This window comes from Bison bison, unplaced genomic scaffold (assembly GCF_000754665.1).
Source record: "Bison bison bison isolate TAMUID 2011002044 unplaced genomic scaffold, Bison_UMD1.0 scf7180017864181, whole genome shotgun sequence".
Classification (NCBI taxonomy): domain Eukaryota; kingdom Metazoa; phylum Chordata; class Mammalia; order Artiodactyla; family Bovidae; genus Bison; species Bison bison.
Window position 1 is genome coordinate 3,726,455 of NW_011494753.1, and position 16,481 is coordinate 3,742,935.

The 16,481-nt window shown below is 43.1% G+C and overlaps 1 protein-coding gene across 2 annotated transcripts; it reads left to right on the top strand.

The window, feature by feature from the left end:
• Positions 1-8: 8 nt before the first annotated feature.
• Positions 9-14,288, top strand: TM2D3 (TM2 domain containing 3). 2 transcript variants are annotated; one of them, XM_010843263.1, is made up of 6 exons: positions 9-122; positions 466-558; positions 4,906-5,063; positions 9,615-9,789; positions 11,388-11,463; positions 13,550-14,288. In XM_010843263.1, the coding sequence occupies exons 1-6, from the start codon at positions 32-34 to the stop codon at positions 13,713-13,715; spliced, it is 759 nt and encodes a 252-aa protein (XP_010841565.1). In that variant the 5' UTR covers positions 9-31; the 3' UTR covers positions 13,716-14,288. The 2 variants fall into 2 exon arrangements, with proteins under 2 accessions (XP_010841565.1, XP_010841566.1); XM_010843264.1 differs by lacking the exon at positions 466-558.
• The last annotated feature ends 2,193 nt before the right edge of the window (positions 14,289-16,481 follow it).

Here is a 16,481-nt window from a genome sequence, read left to right on the forward strand (position 1 = left end):
CTGCGCGGCCGGAAGAGAGCGCGCCGGCAAGATGGCGGCTGCGGTGGTCTTGCTGCGGCCTCTTTGCCGACTGTGTCGTGTGGTGCTGTTCCTCTCACAGTTCTACATCCTGTCGGGCGGCGGTGAGTTGAGGGCTGGGGGCCCCGGGACCGCAGGCGGAGGCAGAGTGCGGGAGGAGGGCGCGGGTCGCTGCGGCCGAGTCCGGCACGGTTTGCCTCCGCCCCTCGGCTAGCTCAGGGACCCGAAGCCGCGAGCCTGGAATGGGAGGGCCCGGGGTCTCGGCCGGAGGCGTGGGGCTGTGTCCCGGCCCCGCGCTTGGTCCCAGGTGCTCGCAGACCGGGACGAATGTCGACCTCGTTGGGTTTCCCCTTCAGTTCGTGGGCGATCAGGCCTCCAGGTTTGCCCAGGCAGCTGAAGCCTGGAGCGCAGCCGCACCGCCTGAGGTCTCCGTCTCTCCGGTCGCAGGGTCCTTCAGCGAGGAGCCCTCGCAGCCACTGCCGCAGGCCATCAAGGACCCGGGCCCCACACGGACCTTCACAGCGGTGCCCAGGGCGGCAGGTACCGGGCGTTTTCCGTGCTCGTAAATGTGTGTGTTTATATCTAGTGGTCTCTCCCTTTTTGGTGAACATTTCCTGTAGAATATGAAATCATTTCCCTGGTGGTTCAGATGATAAAGAGTCTGCCTGCAATGCAGGAGACCCGGGATCAATCCTTGGGTCGGGAAGATTCCCTGGAGAAGGGAATGGCAACCCACACCAGTATTCTTGCCCGGAGAATCCCATGGACAGAGGAGCTTGGCGGGCTACAGTCCGTGGGATCGCGAAAAGAGTCGGACACGACTGAGCGAGTTTCACTTTCCATGTTTTGAACATTTTATTGATTGCATTTTAGGTTATGTGAACTAAAGACAGATGCACAGACCTTTTCTGTAGACAGCCTCGGTATTTCAATACATTTCTACATTCCTGCTTCATCTCTTTCCAGTCCCAGGCTCCTCATTCACATCTCTTTTATTTCTAGTATTTTTTCACCTCACCCATGAAGATTCAGATCAGATCAGATCAGATAGATCAGTCGCTCAGTCGTGTCCGACTCTTTGCGGCCCTATGAATCGCAGCACACCAGGCCTCCCTGTCCATCACCAACTCCCGCAGTTCACTCAGACTCACATCCCTCAAGTCAGTGATGCCATCCAGCCATCTCATCCTCTGTCGTCCCCTTCTTCTCCTATCCCCAATCCCTCCCAGCATCAGAGTCTTTTCCAGTGAGTCAGCTCTTCACATCAGGTGGCCAAAGTACTGGAGTCTCAGCTTTAGCATCATTCCTTCCAAAGAAATCCCAGGGCTGATCTCCTTCAGAATGGACTGCTTGGATCTCCTTGCAGTCCAAGGGACTCTCGAGTCTTCTCCAACACCACAGTTCAAAAGCATCAATTCTTCGGCACTCAGCCTTCTTCACAGTCCAACTCTCACATCCATACATGACTACAGGAAAAACCATAGCCTTGACTAGACGGATCTTTGTTGGCAAAGTAATGTCTCTGCTTTTGAATATGCTATCTAGGTTGGTCATAACTTTCCTTCCAAGGAGTAAGCGTCTTTTAATTTCATGGCTGCAGTCACCATCTGTAGTGATTTTGGAACCCAGAAAAATAAAGTCTGACACTGTTTCCACTGTTTCCCCATCTATTTCCCATAAAGTGATGGGACCGGATGCCATGATCTTCGTTTTCTGAATGTTGAGCTTTAAGCCACCTTTTTCACTCTCCACTTTCACTTTCATCAAGAGGCTTTTTAGTTCCTCTTCACTTTCTGCCATAAGGGTCTTGTCATCTGCATATCTGAGGTTATTGATATTTCTCCCAGCAATCTTGATTCCAGCTTGTGTTTCTTCCAGTCCAGTGTTTCTCATGATGTACTCTGCATAGAAGTTAAATAAACAGGGTGACAATATACAGCCTTGACGAACTCCTTTTCCTATTTGGAACCAGTCTGTTGTTCCATGTCCAGTTCTAACTGTTGCTTCCTGACCTGCATACAAATTTCTCAAGAGGCAGATCAGGTGGTCTGGTATTCCCATCTCTTTCAGAATTTTCCACAGTTTATTGTGATCCACACAGTCAAAGGCTTTGGCATAGTCAGAAAAGCAGAAATAGATGTTTTTCTGGAACTCTCTTGCTTTTTCCATGATCCAGCGATGTTGGCAATTTGATCTCTGGTTCCTCTGACTTTTCTAAAACCAGCTTGAACATCAGGAAGTTCACGGTTCACATATTGCTAAAGCCTGGCTTGGAGAATTTTGAGCATTACTTTACTAGCGTGTGAGATGAGTGCAATTGTGCAGTAGTTTGAGCATTCTTTGGCATTGCCTTTCTTTGGGATTGGAATGAAAACTGACCTTTTCCAGTCCTGTGGCCACTGCTGAGTTTTCCAAATTTGCTGGCCTATTGAGTGTAGCACTTTCACAGCATCATCTTTCAGGATTTGAGATAGCTTAACTGGAATTCCATCACCTCCACTAGCTTTGTTCATAGTGATGCTTTCTAAGGCCCACTTGACTTCACATTCCAGGACGTCTAGCTCTAGGTCAGTGATCACACCATCGTGATTATCTGGGTCATGAAGATCTTTTTTGTACAGTTCTTCTGTGTATTCTTGCCACCTCTTCTTAATATCTTCTGCTTCTGTTAGGTCCATACCATTTCTGTCCTTTATCGAGCCCATCTTTGCATGAAATGTTCCTTTGGTATCTCTGATTTTCTTGAAAAGATCCCTAGTCTTTCCCATTCTGTTGTTTTCCTCTATTTCTTTGCATTGATCGCTGAAGAAGGCTTTCGTATTTCCTCTTGCTATTCTTTGGAACTCTGCATTCAGATGTTTATATCTTTCCTTTTCTCCTTTGCCTGTCACAGATTACCTTCAACCAATGTTCCTTTCTCTTCAGAAAATTTCTTGTGCCTCTTGACCCTGATCCTGATGTTGAGTATTAAAAGGCACCCCCTTAAAAGGGCTGTGTGAAATGGGGCAGGGAGGGGAGGGGATGGTGGGGGTGCGGGAAATCCCAAAGGGACTGGTTGAGACTTGGCTTTAAGTTTGGTGATGCCGCTGGAAGCTGGAGCAAATTACCAACCTTTCAGGCTTCAGAGACATTTTGGTTTTGTGATTCTAAGTGTCCATCCTCCAGCCTCAGTAGTAATAGGAACAAAACAATAAAGGAAAAAGTGATATTTTGCATCAGTTCAGTTCAGTTGCTCAGTCGTGTCCAACTCTGACCCCATGGACTGCAGCATGCCAGGCTTCCCTGTCCATCACCAACTCCCAGAGCTTGCTCAAACTTATGTCCATCGAGTCAGTGATGGCATCCTCTGTCATCCTCTTCTCCTCCTGCCTTCAATCTTTCCCAGCATCAGGATCTTTTCCAGTGAGTCAGTTCTTCGCATCAGGTGGCCAAAGTATTGGAGTTTCAGCTTCAGCATCAGTCCTTCCAATGAATATTAAGCGTTGATTTCCTTTAGGATTGACTGGTTGGATCTCCTTGCAGTCCAAGGGACTCTCAAGAGTCTTATCCAGTACCATAGTTCAAAAGCAACAATTCTTCCGCGCTCAGCTTTCTTTATAGTCCAACTCTCACATCCATACGTGACTACTGGAAAAACCATACCTTTGGCTAGACAGACGTTTGTTGGCAAAGTAATGTCTCTGCTTTTTGATATGCTGTGTAGGTTGGTCATAGCTTTTCTTCTAAGGAGCAAGCGTCTTTTAATTTCATGGCTGCAGTTACCATCTGTAGTGATTTCGGAGCTTCCCAGGATAAAGTCTCTCACTGTTTTCCATTGTTTCCTCATCTGTTTGCCATGAAGTGACCCAGATGCCATGACCTTCGTTTTTTGAATGTTGAGTTTTAAGCCAGGTTTTTCACTCTCCTCTTTAACTTTCAACAAGAGGCTTTTTAGTTCATCTTTGCTTTCTGCCATAAGAGTGGTGTCATCTGAGAATCTGAGGTTATTGATATTTCTCCCGGCAATCTTGATTTCAGCTTGTGCTTCATCCAGCCCGGCATTTTGCATGATGTACTCTGATATTTTGCATAATTGCCCACTTAATAGTGACTTTAAGTAGGACCAGTTTTAAATGAGTGTCAATGTGCTTTGCTGAACGAAACCTTGTTCTCCGTAGTTTCATCCCTGTAGAGTTCCATTATTTCAGTGAAGTGAAATTAGCATCCATATATTATTCCTTCTATTAAAGTCAGCTAAAAGACATCAACATACTTGTGTTTAAAACATAGATTATTTTATAGAGAAAGCACAAGAATTTTTGACTCTTTCACACGTTTTTTGAGAGCTTTTCTTCCTTCCTGAGAATAGTGTTTACAGTTTTGGTAATCTCTTAACTCATAGTAATATATTATACTCCTGGGTAGGTTGGCTGGAAAAAAAGAACTTTAACCCACTGAATAAGTTGCTAATATTAAGAACTGTTTGTACTTTGGTAGTGTAAAACTGAATATTCCTTGCAGATTGTGGCTTGTGGAAGTACCATTGTGTAACAATGACAGTATATCTTCTGGGGGTGGTTCCTTGTTGTACTGATTGTGTTAGAGAGTCAGTGGCTTCACTTAAAAATCAGTGAATTCAAATGAAAAGCACAGTGGATTGGAAACGGAGAAATTTGGATTCTGATTCCAGTTCTACCCTCCCTCTGTGATCTTGAACAAACTTTATCATCTATAAGCCTTTGTTTTTTCATCTTGTAACACAATAAACTTTTTGCAGTCCTAATTTATTACTAGAACCATATATGTATGTTATGCTCATGATTGTGTTCCTTAACCTTGGAAAATTGCTTTTATCTGTTATTCTAATCCATATTCTAAGAGAATAAGCTTCTCTCTCGCCCCTTGCAGAAAGTACCGATATCCCACCTTATGTGATGAAATGTCCGAGCAATGGCCTGTGTAGCAGACTTCCTGCAGACTGTATAGATTGCAAGACCAATTTTTCCTGTGTCTATGGGAAGCCTGTCACTTTTGACTGCACAGTCAAACCTTCTGTTACCTGTGTTGTAAGTACTTACGAATTCTTAAACTCACTGTAAAGCTTGAGTTATAAATAGAGTTTAGACGCGAACATGGGGAAAATTGAGAAAGTGCTCTACATTTTAAAAGTAAGATTTGAGGAGTAAAGTCCACTTTATCAGATGAAACTTTTGTCTCCTAGCAAGGTTTGGTGTAAGGATTCAGATAGCAATTTTCTGACATAAGACTAAACTGAAGTAATTGTCAGACTGCTTATAACAAGTAGGGCATAGAACAGGCTCAAGGGCACCCACTGTTGTGCATCAGCAATGACCCTGCTAGAGTTGTCACACTGCAGCCTGTCTCTAATATGTTTACAGCTCTCAGGACACCTGCTTCAGAGCTCGGTTCCTGGAGGCAGCCCTACACCTGCTGAGTGTGACCAGGTCAGGGAGATTCACATATGTGCATTCTTGAATGGTTGGACCAGGGAAATTACTGCACAATTCATTGTAGTCCCAGCATCTGGGCAAGACAGAGAGTAGAAATGAATAACAAAGCAGTGTCTACTCCTGGCCTTGCCAAGGCCAGCTCTGAGATTTATTCCTCTGTCTCCTGTTTAATCAGGAGATGGACCTAGAGCAACTTTTCCTAAAGTGTTTCTGTGGAGCCCTTGTTGTGGGAGGTGGTCAAGAAAACACAGATTCTAGGTCATGTTCTCTTTAGCGGGTTTCCATTGACCCAGTGATTCTCACTTGAACAAGATACCTTTCCGCATCTGTCCTTTGGAGCCTGGTCTGGAGAGGGCTAGATTAGAAAGTTTCTGCCCTCCCCTCCACCCAGGCTCTTTCTGTTTCTCCTGAAGTCCAGTATCAGGAGAGGGCCTGAGGGAGGCTTCACTCCAAGGGGGCATGAAATTTTATGTGGCCTCAGCATCTGGATGTAGTGTTGGTAAACTTCAGTATTTGTCATTTTCGTGTATCAGTGTTGCTCTTGAAAGTGCGCTGGAAAACTGAGCTAGTTGGCAGGTAGTCTTCATGACTGCCCTAGGATAATCAGTTAGTCTTGGTTGCTTCATCTTAAATAGAATTTTCTCCCTACTCACCTAATAACAAAACCTGTTTGATGGCTTTTGAAATCACATGCTTCATAAGTCTGGCACATAGTAGGTACCTTGTGGAAAATGAGAAAACCCTGATGGCTTAGGGGAGCTTTTCCCAGAATGAGCCTACTTTGTTTGCCTTAGTGTCTTGGACATTTATCTCTCACAACTGGTTCCTGAGTGAAACTTAGTTTTCAATTTCTTCCTCCTTTAGGTGATCCAAAAAAACAGGTGGTTTCATTTTTCAGAAAATAGCAGAGGACAGGAGAAATGACAAAGGTAGAGAAATGACAAAACTTAGGGAGGGACTTTCCTAGCTGATCCTGTCCCTGGTCCGTCCTTAACCCTTGGCTGAGACACGCCCTGGAAGCACTCTTTCCCTCTTCACACCTCAAGTGCTTTCATCTCACCTGCTTCGTGACTAGCCAGTCATCACAAATCCTGTACAGTAGCAGGTGCCTGGCCCCCAGAGGTGGCTTTTGAAGGTAATCTCAAGAGCATCTGGTGGTGTTTCTTCTTAGAAACGAAGAGCAGTCAAACAGTTGGCTGTCAGGAGCCGCGGGTCCCAGGAGTGCTGCGGCTGTGATTTGGGGCTGGCCCCGTATTCTTCCCTTGGTGTTTAAGACCATTGCAGGTGTATACGCAAGTATTCGTCCTCTCGCCTGTTGCATTCACCCCCTTCCCTCCCCTCACCTTATGTTGAACTTCAGATTAATAGAAGGAAATAAACTCTTCTCATCCTTCTCATGTGCACTCATAGGGACTCAGGCCAAGGGAATCTCACCTGGATTACACTAGTCAAAGAAATTGTTTTATAATGTATATAAATAGAAGTAAGTGCAGAAATCCAGCTGTAATGGAAACTGCCAGCCCAGCTGACATCAGCTGGAGATGTGCTTGACAGAAATGGTTTTTGTTTCTGTTACTTGGAGGAGAGCTTAGTCTGCTAGTGTAAGTGAGGCAAGTTTAATTCCTTTAGGTAGGTTCTGTATTCTCAGTAATGACAGTTGTGTCACAGAGGGAAAGGTATTTACCACATATGAGCTCTTGTTGGGGTCTGCAGTTTTTTGTGGTGTGAAAGTGGACTTAGTGAATGCTAGGGTGCCCAGGTGCCCATGGAAAAAAAGTAGAATCCTTATTTTGTCCAAAGTAAATTCCAGATAGATGCCAGACTTTACGTGAGAAGATGAAACCTCAAAGTACCAGAGAAAGCGTGAGAGTTCTGTTATCATCTCAAAGTGGGAAATATTTTTCTAAGTATGAAATAAAGTTTAAAAGTTATACAAGAAAGAATTTATACATTTGACTACTAAAGGTGAGGGGTTTCTGCATGACCTTAAAAAGCGTAAAGGCCAGAGATAAATGACAAACGATGAAAAAGTTTTTTTTAACACACGTGACAAATAATATAGTAATACCTATAATATATCAATACATCCAAAAAGCCAATGAGAAAAAGACGACAGTCCTATAGAAAAATGGTGCTAGAGCATGAGTACATGGTTCGTAGCAAAGGAAATACAGGTGGACTTTCAACTTGTATTTGAAAGGTGCTTAATTTTCTCATAGTTTAATACAAATTAATACATTTTTTTAACCTGTCAGATTGGCAAAACAGAGTTTGATAACACTTTTCTTGAAGGTGTAAGAGACAAACATTGCTGTGTCTTGTCAGTAGATGTGTGGATTAGTCAGCCTGTGGTAGACAGTTTGTCTCATCTCTGAAACCTGTGGGCTTCCCTGGTGACTCAGAAGGTAAAGCATCTGCCTGCAATGTGGGAGATCCGGGTTCTATCCCTGAATCAGGAAGATCCCCTGGAGAAGGAAATGACAACCCCCTCCAGTACTCTTGCCTTGAAAATTCCATGGATGGAGGAGCCTGGTAGGCTACAGTCCATGGGGTCGCAAAGAGTTGGACACGACTGAGTGACCTCACTTTCTTTCTTTCTGAAACGTACAGATGCATGTAAGCTTTGACCTGGCAGTTCCATATCTAGGAATTCATCTAACAGGTGTTACTTACTGCACATTGATACACATAAGTATGCCTAAGAATATTCTTAGCTGCATTGTTCACCCAGCAAGGTTGGAAGCAAGCTGAATGTCCAAGAAAGAGCAGTTCACTTTGCAGCTCACTGTGTAGTGAAATAAATACATTGCAGCTGTTGAGAACTAGGCAGCTCCAGAGATGTTTACTGATACCTCAGAATTAAGTGAAAGTAATTATCAGTGGGAACATTAAATTAGAAAAAGAAGAAGCATATCTGTCGTAAGCGTGCCCATGCATAGAACAGACTCCCTGGAAGACCAGCGTGGATGAGCTGTGCTCAGTGCTGAGGGCCCGGCAGGGCCAGCCATCTCTTTACTCTCTTCTTGTCTCCCAGAGTTTGTACCATGTACACTGTCTGCCCAGTGTTGCAAAAAAACAGGTTGAGAAACGTGTGTTACAGATGGATCACTAGAAATATGCAGACATTTACAATAATAATGTTTAAATCAAGCAGTGCCTTACTCGTGAATACTGCCCTTATAAGTGGTTTTTGCATTAATAAAAAAAAAATTAGTAAATATGATACTTCCAGAGGTGATTGTGTTACCATTTAAATACAGTTTTGAAAAGTATGTTTTATAGCATAATATCAAGTGGTGGTGAAAGGATACAAAATGTTTTCAGTATAATTCCATGAATGTAAAACTGTATCACAGGAAGCAAAAATGAAAGAAGGTTAGACAGTGCTTCTCTCTGGAGAGGTTACCAGTTTTCCTGTAATTTCCAAATGTGTAACATATAAGCACATGGGGTGCTCTTACAGGCAGAAAACAAGTTTAAAATTGAAATGGACTCTTGTTTCGAGGCTCAGGGCCACAATAGCACTGGCTGAACCTCTCCAAGGGGTTCTTTCTAAGATGGGGATGGTCTCCTGGGGCTGCCTCTGGGTGGGTCCTGTCAGGTACTCCTGGGAGTGTAACAGCAGTGACTGCCCTGGGTCTTAGGACCTCAGGGACTCCTAGGAAGAGTTGAGACCCGGTAGGCAGGCTGTTCCTCTAGGAGTGTCCAGCTGGGCCCCAACTCCCACGTACTGCACAGTACTTTGAGCAGAGGGACTCATCTGCCCTGTCAGCTCTCTTGTGTCTCTGGGGCTTCATAAAGTGCCTTTTCCTTTCTTCTTTGTCATATAAGTATGCATGTGTGTTATTAAAAATTTAGCCAAAGTAACAGTGATGAAGTAATCTTATCCTGATAACCTTTGATAATTTGATGTGCATTTATCTAGGTATTTTTTCTTAGGTGTATATTTTGGGGTATATACTTATGATCCTAGATCATGGCATATACATTTGTTTTGCATACATATTGGCTTGGTACCTGTTTGTCTGCCACTTCCTCCTAGATCATAAATAGAAGTGTTTTTGACACTTGTGCCTTGTAACTGTGTAGTTTTAGTGACATATTGACAAGCTGGATTATGACCGAATAGCTCTGTGTCCTTTGTAGGATCCAGACTTCAAATCCCAGAAGAGTTTCGTCCTCAACATGACCTGCAGGTTCTGCTGGCAGCTCCCGGAGGCTGACTACGAGTGCTTCAGCTCCAGCGACTGCAGGGCGGTGTCCTGCCCTCGGCAGCGCTATCCAACCAACTGCACTGTGCGGGACCACGTCCACTGCCTGGGTGAGTCGGCTGAGGGAGCTTCTAGGCAGAGTGCTCTTCTTCAGGCGTACTTGCAGAACCATCGCAGACGTTTGAGAATTAGGTTTCAATTGTGTAGTCAGAAACGTTTATCAGCACCTTTTAGTTATGCCAGTTCCTTATCTTTTAAAACGTAGTACTTCATAAAATAAAAATGTATAAGGTGTAGAGCATAATGTGTGATTGAGTCTCCCCCAGGTTAACAGCCAAAGCATCTGATGCCATCGAAACTGCCAGAGTGTTTCCTGCCTCTTCTTTAGGGGTGATACCCTTTTGAGGTTTCTTATGATCCCAATCCCTTCCTTTAAGTTTTTTATAATTGTCCCATGTATGTGCTAGAATACAGTGTGGTGTATTATTCAGTAATGCATGTCTCAGAACTGTGTAAAGTAGTAGCAGGCTGTTGATGGTCTCCTGGGACCTGTTTCTTTTCATCATTATGGCTCTAAGATTCTTCAGCTTGTCTTCTTCTTTTTCATTTCTTTATAATAGTCTGTTGTAAGACTGTATCATAGTTTTTCTGCTCTCCAATGTATTTGGACTGTTTACCTTTTTTTTTTTTCTTTTTTACAAATTGTGCTGCTCTTAAACTTCTGTCTGTGTCTCTTGTCACGTGTACAGGGGTGTGTCTGGCATGCATTCTCTGGCATGTGTTCTTTTCCAGGTGGTTGTGTTTGTTCACACTCCCGCCAGTGGTGCACAGCTGTTAGTGAGGATCCACATCCTCTCCAATACTCGTCCCTAAGTTTTGTTTTTTCTTGCAGACTTCTATGAATTCTTTTGTATTTTGGATAGTAACCTTTGATGGCCCTAAAATCCTCTCCTGAATTTTAACTTTTTCCCCCACTTTCTTTTGGTCTCTTTTGAACACAACTTTAAAATTTTAGTTAGTTGGTTTTTCATCTTTCATAGTTAGCCCTTTTTTGTTGCAAAAAGCCTTTCCCTGCTCCAGATTCACAGAGATAATTTTCTGTACTTTCTTTTAAAAGTTGTAACTGTGACCTTTCAGATTTAGGTCTTTAGTTCCCCAGGATTGGTTTGGTGTATGGTGTGAGGTGGAGTCAGACTCACTTTCTCCAGTTTGAACAGCCAGATGTCCCAGGACCCCCGGACCATCTGTGGCCTGCATCCACGGGATGTGTCAGTCCTGCGTGGGCTTTTCCCCTCCCTGTGCCTGGTTTATCTGTCTCGTTTTTCTCCAGTTTGAACAGCCATTTGTCCCAGGACTCCTGGACCATCTGTGGCCTGCGTCCATAGGATGTGTTGGTCCTGCTTGGCCTTCTCCCCTCCTGGTGCCTGGTTTGTCTGTCTCGTTCACCCCCACATCATCCACACCTTGACATCACGTAGGGTGGTTCACCTTCTTCAAGCTGTGGTCCTCATGAACCTGTGCTCCTCACAAGCCTGTGCTCGTGGACAGTTAGGGCTTTCTGTTTAGCCTTCAAGGGTAGTGAACACTTATTTTTGTGAAGAGAGTTGTCTTTTTAGATTATAAATCATAAGACCACCACCTATAATTTAGTCTCTTGCCAGAGTACTTTCATACCCGTGTTTCATTGTGGAGTGTTTCCCTTTCTTAGGTAACCGCACTTTTCCAAAGATGCTCTACTGCAACTGGACTGGGGGATACAAGTGGTCCACAGCCTTGGCTCTGAGGTAAGCGCTGTTCTCAGTGAGCAGAGACACCACTGGGCATTTGCTGTGGCTGCTGGGCTCTTCTGCGCTCCTCTCTTGCTCCCTCAGGCCCTGCCATGGGCTGGGTAAACCACGGGGACTGTGCTGCTGGGGGCTGTTGAGGTGGCCAGACCGCTATCTTTGTGGAACTTGGTGGCTTGTTGCTGGCTTTCCTCCCAAGATGCCTGCATGTTCTGGAGGTGACTCGAGTCATTATTGGAGCTCATTAGAACCAGTCAGTCTTCCCACTCTGAGCGTACTGTGAGTCAGTGAAGTGCTGCCTACTATTTAAAGTAGCTAGACTTATGACTGTCTTTAATTTTCAGTAATTTCCTTCTAAATCATAAAAAAAATAATACATGCTCAGTATTGAAAACTAGAAAAAACAAAAATGACAAAGATAAATGTTGAAAATCACCTGTAATACACTATTCAAGCATAATTATAGACTTAATTTTTACATAAAAATATACTTGTATTTGTTAAACTTTTCAGCAGTTTGAAAAGGCAATTGTAGCAGTTCTCCCCACCCCCACCAGAGGGAAGGGCAAGTAGGCTGCTGGCTAAATCCTGATTCAGCAGGTAGGCCGCTATTGGAGGTTTGCCGTGAGAGCCCAGGGACTGTATGGTGGGATGTGGGCAGGGCTTCTCAGCCTTGTCGTTGTGGATGTTTGGGCCAAGAATTCTTGGTTGTGGGGCATCCTGTGCAGAGTAGGGTGTGTAGCATCCTCTCCGGACTCCATTTATTGGGTGTTGTTTACAAGTCTCCCTACCCCAGTGGTGACAGTCAGTAGCACCTCCAGGTATTGCCTCTGTCTGGGGACCACTGCTTGAGGGTCTGGCTAGGAAGGTGGAGGGTCCTGTCTGGCAGGAAGGCTCCCCTGGTAAATGAAAAGAGGGGGCCACGACAGAAAGTCAGACATAGCGAAGGTGAGATTGCCCAGCGTCTTTGACACAGTAGTTCACATTGAGAATAACACCTGACTTTCTGCTTTCCAACAAACTTTTTATTTTGGATTCATTTTAGATTTACAGAAAAGTAAAAGCAAAGCTAGAGTGTTCTGTACACCCCTCACCCAGTCTCCCCATCATTGTGAACATAAATTACTATGACACATTTCACAGCTGGCTTTTAAACAGTAAGAATAGAGTTCTTCTCTGGGCTCAACATGGTTTCTTGCCGAATATTGAATGTGATGATGCCTGGCAGTTGCTTCATGGTTCTCGGGTTGGGGTGGGAAGGAAAGGGTGTGATGAATTGGGGTGTGTACATGGTGATAATTATTGGGGCTGGGTTGTGGACTTCCCAGGTGACTCAGCGGTAAAGAAACCAATGCAGGAGATATAGGCTCGATCCCTGGGTTGGGAAGATCCCCTGGAGAAGGAAATGGCAACCCACTCCAGTATTCTTGCCTGGAGAATCCCATGGACAGAGGAGCCTGGTGGGCTATAGTCTATGGGGTCACAAAGTGTCAGACACAACTGAGTGACTAAACAACGATAAACATGGGTGCTGTTCGCTTTCTTTTAACTTGTGTAAGTTTTAGAATTTTCCATAATAAAAATTTTAAAAGAAAAACAATGAGAAGTTGTCTGAATATTGTTAGATGTTAGAATTTGAAGGAACCTTAAAAGTCAATTTTTCCTAACACAGAGCTTTTTTACATGGGTTGATTGACAAAGGTCAAGACCTGATGAGGCGGCCAGCTGGCTGACTGCCTTGAGATGCTCCTGCAGCCTCCACATTGCTGGTCTGTCTGTTAGACTAACCGTGTTTTGCCCTCCCAGATGCACGTTTTTTTTGCTACCTAAAAAAGTAGCAAGCTAGATTTTCTTCAAAAGAGAAGGATTAGATTTCATTACAGCTCATGTGTGTTCATTGTTGACATGTGAGCAGTCTTCTTGCCTGTGATTGTTTGGTGGTGTGCATTTGTGAGATGATCGCTGTGTCCTCATCCAGGGTCTGCTGATCTGAGGCCCTTTCACACGTGTGAGTCAGCACGGTTACTGAGCCCCAGCTGGCAGTTGGGGGGCTGTTGATGCATTGCAGGCCTGTTTGCTGTTGCAGCATCACCCTCGGTGGGTTTGGAGCAGATCGCTTCTACCTGGGCCAGTGGCGAGAAGGCCTCGGCAAGCTCTTCAGCTTCGGGGGCCTGGGAATATGGACGCTGATCGACGTCCTGCTCATTGGAGTTGGCTACGTGGGACCAGCGGACGGCTCTTTGTATATTTAGCTGCAGTCACACGCTTCTGAGAGGAGCGGAGCTTAGCAAGTGTGCTTTGCCTGTGGGAATCCACGTGCTTTGAGGGGCTTGTATATGTGTTTAATGTACAGCATCTGTACTTTGCCTGCCTTGATGAAGGTAAAATAATAAACAGTGAACCATGCTTATATGGAATTTGGTTTTCTTTGCCTGCGATCTATTTTTTTTTTCTGTGAAAAAATTTAAACTGGAAGAACAACCTGTGCAGCTGAAAATCTGTTTAGTTCCTAGACTTGAGTTTTATATTACTTACTTCAGAGTGTATCATTTGTATCTCCAACTTGAATGTCATCTGCCGTAAAAAACATTTGAGCTATAATTGCAGAGAGTGGAAAATCTTTTCATTCTTCAGCTAAATAAAGTTATCTATCTAAACTTCAGTCATCTCTGACTTTTGCAGTATAATAATGTCTGTGTAGTATGGTCTTTCTGTATGATTGTTTGAAATAAATGCAGAAATTTTGTGTCTGATTCCTGTGATTGCAGTTTTGTTAGTAATGTAAAAGGTTGCAAGAGTACTGGAAAATAAAACTACAAGTTACTGTAAAATTTTTGTAGACTTCTGTTGTGTTTTTCATATTAAAACATAATCTTGAATAATCATAGCAACTTTCTTTTATTATTAAGAAGTGAAATGTTTCTTTTTCAGGGTATTAGTCCATTCTAATAGATTTATTCATAATTGGCTGGTTCATTAACACACAGTGGAAATGTTTAAAAATGTATCAGTGTGATAAATGCTTTTGAGTCTTTATAAGATCCCTTGTAGACCCTTTCTTGGAAAGAAAAACATTTATTAATCCAAAAACTTTTTTTCAAAAACATTTTTAGTTATAACTTCTTGAATTCAAGTATAGTCAATATACAGTGTTTCAAGTGTACAGCAGAGTGATTCAGTTATATATGTTGTTGAGTCACTCAGTTGTTTCTGTCTCTTTGCGACCCTTAGACTGTAGCCCACTAGGCTTCTCTGTTCATGGAATTTTCCAGACAAGGATACTATAGTGAGTTGCTACTTCCTTATAGTTGTGTGTGTGTATATATGTGTATGTGTGTGCATGTTTTCAGATTTTTTTCCATTATAGGTTATTACAAATATTGACTGTCATTCCTGTGCTATACAGTAGGACCTTGTTGGTTATCTGTTTTATTTAGAGTACTGTGAGTATGTTAATCCCCAATTCCCAATTTATCTATCCTAGCCTTTCTGCTCTGGTAACCATAAATTTATTTTCTGTGTCTGCAAGTCTGTTTTCTATTTTGTAAATAAGTTCATGCTCAAATTCATGTCTGTTGAGTTGGTGATGCCATCCAACCATCACATCCACTGTCGTCCCCTTCTCCTGCCTTCAGTCTTACCCAGCATCAGGGTCTTTTCCGATGAGTCAACTCTTTATATCAGGTGACCAAAGTATTGAAGCTACAGCTTCAGCATCAGTCCTTCCAGTGAAGGACTGAGTAATTTTCCATTGTATGTATATATATACCACATCTTCTTTATCCATTCCTCTGTGGATGGACATTTAGGTTGCTTCCACACCTTGGCTGTTGTAAATAGTGCTGCTGTGAACATTGGGGTGTTTGTATCTTTCCGAGTTAAGAATTTTCATCTTTTCTGGATATATGCCCGAGAAGTAAGATTGCTGAATCATATGGTAGTTCTGTTTTTGGTTTTTGAAGGAGTGTCCATACTTTTCTCCATAGTGGCTGAACAAATTCACATTCCTGTCAAGAGCATAGAAGGGTTACTTTTTCTCCACACCTTCTCCAGCATTTTTTTTGATAACTTAGACTTTTTGATAATAGCCATTTTGACTTGTGTGAGGTGATACTTCATGATAGTTTTCATTTGCATTTCTCTAATAATTAATGATGTGAGAGTCTTTTTATATGCCTGTTGGCCATCTGTATGTCTTCTTTGGAGAAATGTCTATTTAGAACTTCTGTCCATTATTTGATTGTTTTTTGTTTTTTTTTATTGAGCTGTACAAGTTGTTTGTATATTTTGGGGATTAAGTCTTGTTGGTTGCCTCTTTTACAAATATTTTCTCCAAGTTGGTATGTTGTCTTTTTGTTGTGCTTGTGATTTCCTTTCCTGTGTAAAAGCTTTTAAGTTCGATTAGGTCTTTTTGTTTGTTTTTGCTTTGCTTCTGTTAGACTCTAGAGGTAATTCCAAAAAAATGTTGCTGCAATTTATGTCAAAGAGTGTTGTGTTCTGCTTTTGTTTTCCTCTAGGAATTTCATAGTATCTGGTATTTAATCCATTTTGAGCTTATTTTATATATGCTGTTGCTGCTGCTAAGTCTCTTCAGTCGTGTCCAACTCTGTGCGACCCTGTAGACGGCAGCCCATCAGGTTCCCCCGTCCCTGGGATTCTCCAGGCAAGAACACTGGAGTGGGTTGCCATTTCCTTCTCCAAAGCATGAAAGTGAAAAGTGAAAAGTGAAAGGGAAGTTGCTCAGTCGTGTCCGACTCTTCACGACCCCATGGACTGCAGCCTACCAGGCTCCTCTGTCCATGGGATTTTCTAGGCAAAAGTACTGGAGAGGGGTGCTATCGCCTTCTCTGTATTTTATATATAGTGTTAGAGAATATTCTAGTTTCATTCTTTTACATGTAGCTGTCCAGTTTTCCCGGGACCACTTATTGAAGAGACTCTTTTCTTCTCTTGTATGTTTTTGCCTCCTGTGTCATAAATTAATTGACCCATTGAACTTTATGTCTGCTTTTGTGTCA